The sequence below is a fragment of the Octopus bimaculoides genome, chromosome 8 (assembly GCF_001194135.2).
Source record: "Octopus bimaculoides isolate UCB-OBI-ISO-001 chromosome 8, ASM119413v2, whole genome shotgun sequence".
Lineage (NCBI taxonomy): Eukaryota > Metazoa > Mollusca > Cephalopoda > Octopoda > Octopodidae > Octopus > Octopus bimaculoides.
The window spans coordinates 56,346,546-56,350,161 of record NC_068988.1 but is presented as its reverse complement, the minus strand read 5'-3'; the positions used below and the strand labels follow the sequence as shown (position 1 = coordinate 56,350,161).

The window sequence follows — 3,616 nt, the reverse complement described above, 5'->3', positions numbered from 1 at the left end:
TATTGTAAATCATATTACAAACAAGACATAATATAATTGACACCGTCTGGCCAAAACCGAGTCCTTCTTATCGCTACTGCTCTGACCTTGATTACTGATTGGCTGTCAAGATTTCACACGCGTACCGACTTACACGCACAGACTAACCCTCACCAGTATATATATATATATATGTATGTATGTATGTATATATGTATGTATGTAGATATGTATGTATGTACGTATGTATGCGTGTGTGCATGTGTGTATATATTTGTATATCTGATATTTTATTTGTACAAGGCGCGGGTACAAACGGCAGTAAAAAAAATGACAGTGCGGTGACATGGTTGGTGCGCAAGTAACATCAATAATGAAGAAGTGCTATGAAGAGGTTGGAAAATATACTGGCCCAATTACATGAATTTACGTTAACTTTTTGAATCTTTCGGCTTCATTCTACAAGTGAACGTAACAGTTCCTGCATCCGGCGTATCGAAAATGTACGCATTTTGATTGACCGAAGATCTCCAAAATTGCAATTTTTAAAGATTCATAACGTCATTTTTATTTTCTCCAAAACTGGGATATGATTTTCGTAATTAGAACGAAAATTTATATCTGTGTAGATATAACTTTTAAAACCATTCGGATCTAGTGTATGTAACTGAAAAGATCCATTTTTTCCCCCGTTCTGCAATGGAAGTATCAATTAATGTATTCGAAAATTATTAAAAGAAAAGGTAACACTTACCATAATCTCTCTTGCAAAATTTCTTAGAATTTAACCGGCGTCTTGAGTTTCTACATTTCCGACAGTAGCTATCTATAATAATAAAGTAATGTTAGAGTTACATAGCACTGAAGAATATTCAAATATTCTTATTGTATAATTATGCGTTGGTAATGGTCATTATTTACAGAACGAGATTATTTTATACTATGTTATATGGTGTATCTTGTTAAATGTTGTTCATAAACTGTTGCCATCGAAAATAGAATATAATTCTTCAAAAAGAAAAAACAAAGTGTATCGCTTTTAAAGAATCGCATAGTGAAGTGCAATTGTAATGCAAGATATATTAGACATGGTACGTAAACAGCGTCACTGGGAGTGGTTTTCTCTTGATAATATCTCTAAAAGTGATACATCTTATTACAATTGATATAATCTGTTCACGTTTTAGCCCTTTCCGTTCCAATCTTTCAGTCATTGGACTGCGACCATCTTGTCGAACTGCTATGTGGTGGGATATAAAAACAGGAAAACAGTTAATGTTTTACTTTGTATTTCTTCAATGTTTCACGGCAGCTGGAGAAATGAGAAATGGTTTAGAGCTGTTATCCTTGCTTAAATAGTGATATATGCAGATTGGAATTAACTGTTGTTCGGCCTTTTAACAAGTTTTAAACTAATCGTGTGTGTGTGTGAAATAGATAGATAGATAAAGAGAGAGAGAAAGAGAGAGAGAGAGAGAGAGAGAGAGAGAGAGAGAGAGAGAGAGAGAATATACACACTACCTATGTGACAAGAAAGATAAGAACGACTGTGTATGAAGTGTTGAGTAGAACACGAATAGAGAGAATATGTAGGACGTTACAGTTGACTAGAATTGACAGCCAATAAAAGACCTTAAGTAATCATTCATGTCTTCTCAAAGGCCTTTCGCTGTTCACTCTCTATTCCTCATTCGTCACCTGAAATAAGCTTGCAGGTGTTTCGCGTGTGCCAGGTAATAAAGGTGAGATTTGATAGTATCAATTACAGAAAAGACATTGAGAAAATGGCAAGCAAAACTTTCAGATATAGAGTGTTCGCTATTTTGACTTAAAGCTCCCATGTTTTATTATAACAACAGTTGTTATTTAGCCCGAAGTTAATCCTATATAAACAGGACTATAATTAAAGATGTTCCAGAGGTTACTCTTTTCTATTTCAAACATAGTATATGTAGGACTTCAATATCTAACGTGTATTTTTTTTTATAACGATATCATATATTTTGAAGGAGACTAGGGCGAGTTATTATATAGCGGGCCTCTCATTGGCTCATATAGCAACAATGTGTGTGTGATAGACAACCGAATCGGTGGCACTACTACTACTACTACTACTACTACTACTACTACTATTATTATTATCATTGAGTGAGATGGCAATACATGCCATCAAAGTGATACTTGAGTAGAAATGTGTGAAGCCCAGTATGCCCATCATTTACTACCCGTCTGATAAGTGTACACCAGGCACATGCATCACAACCATATGTGCGTGACATGGTGATCTCATATCAAGATAAACAGTGCATGATCTTGCAGGTGGGGCCCAGTTAGAATTTTCTTCAGGAAAAGTAGCCCATCCCACTCAAAAGGTCCCTGAACAAGGTTTGTTTAAGGATGTTGAATGAAACGCCCATGTTTCCAAAGGTGAATTATTCAAACTCCAATGAACTCCTCTCAATTATTATTATTATTATTATTAATATTATTATTATTATTATTATTATTCGGCCGAGATCAACTTTACTTTTCATCCTTTTCGGGGTCGATTAAATAAGTACCAGTTGAACAATGGGGTCGATGTAACCGAGGTTTCTTGTTGACCTGTGATGTTGTATAGCCACAGGGAAGTCATAATCATACAGACTTACAATCAAAGATAGAAACTACTCAGACCTTTAACACCCACCAAAGTCCCCTTCCATACATTTAAATCGACAATGTGTGATTTGGGAGAGATTTGGCTGTAATTTCTTAACAAGGTGATGGGTCATACAAAAAAAAGTAATGTTTCTTATGAGGTTTGTTGGGGACAATCCCTTTCTAAAGGCGTCTATGAGGGCCGAAAAGGAGACATACAAACTACTATATATAATAGAGTAGAGTTAGTTTTATACAATTTAAACATGTCTAACATCGAAGGGATGAAAGAAGTATATGAATGCAAATTCCGTTTTTCTTTTCATTAATGATGAAGGGTTGGTGAGCAAAGGTTTGAAAAATTTTTTTGGTGAGCCCTGGAATTTCTCAGTTTCTGACGTAGAGAATAGCGATTAGGTAGGTTAAAAAATGATTTGTCAAAGAAAGTTTAACGAATCATTTGTTGAGTTAACCAACAAGGTAGATAAACGCGTCGCCTGGATTAGAAGACTTATGGCGAGATTAGTTAGGACTACCTACAGGGATTAAATGAGTTAAGTGATTAGTTATATTTCTATATATTGGTGTTTGATGAACGCGTGTATTTTCTGTGAGAGTTTATTTATGTATCTATAATTGAGCCTAGATTAACAGAATTATGGAAGATTAATTAGACTTACTTATTTAGCTTGATGAAGTTAATTAACCAAAGTTTATGGACTTACCTGGATTAGGTGGGTTTACGTCATGGATCTCTGAAAGATACGAAAAGGGAGAAACATTTATAATTATTTATTAACTAATATATATATGAAATACTTCGTTAATTAATGTAAGTATCATTATTATAGTAGAAATAAAGTGCTAAAGATATATATATATATAACCGTAGAAATATAAAATGAAAGCTAAATGTGTGTACTTGCATATATATGTGTGTGTGTGTGTATGTATACATACATACATATATATATATATATATATATATGTGTGTGTG

The 3,616-nt window shown here is 34.0% G+C and overlaps 1 protein-coding gene across 1 annotated transcript in view; it reads right to left on the bottom strand.

The window, feature by feature from the left end:
- Nucleotides 1–3,616, bottom strand: part of LOC106876201 (netrin-1) — a 395,789-nt gene that overhangs the window by 17,477 nt on the left and 374,696 nt on the right. The window contains exons 4-5 of the mRNA XM_014924662.2: nt 3,345–3,374; nt 734–805 (exon numbers count right to left, since the gene is read on the bottom strand). Of these exons, the coding sequence (XP_014780148.1) occupies nt 734–805; nt 3,345–3,374 (102 nt within the window). The remainder of the gene's footprint in view (nt 1–733; nt 806–3,344; nt 3,375–3,616) is intronic.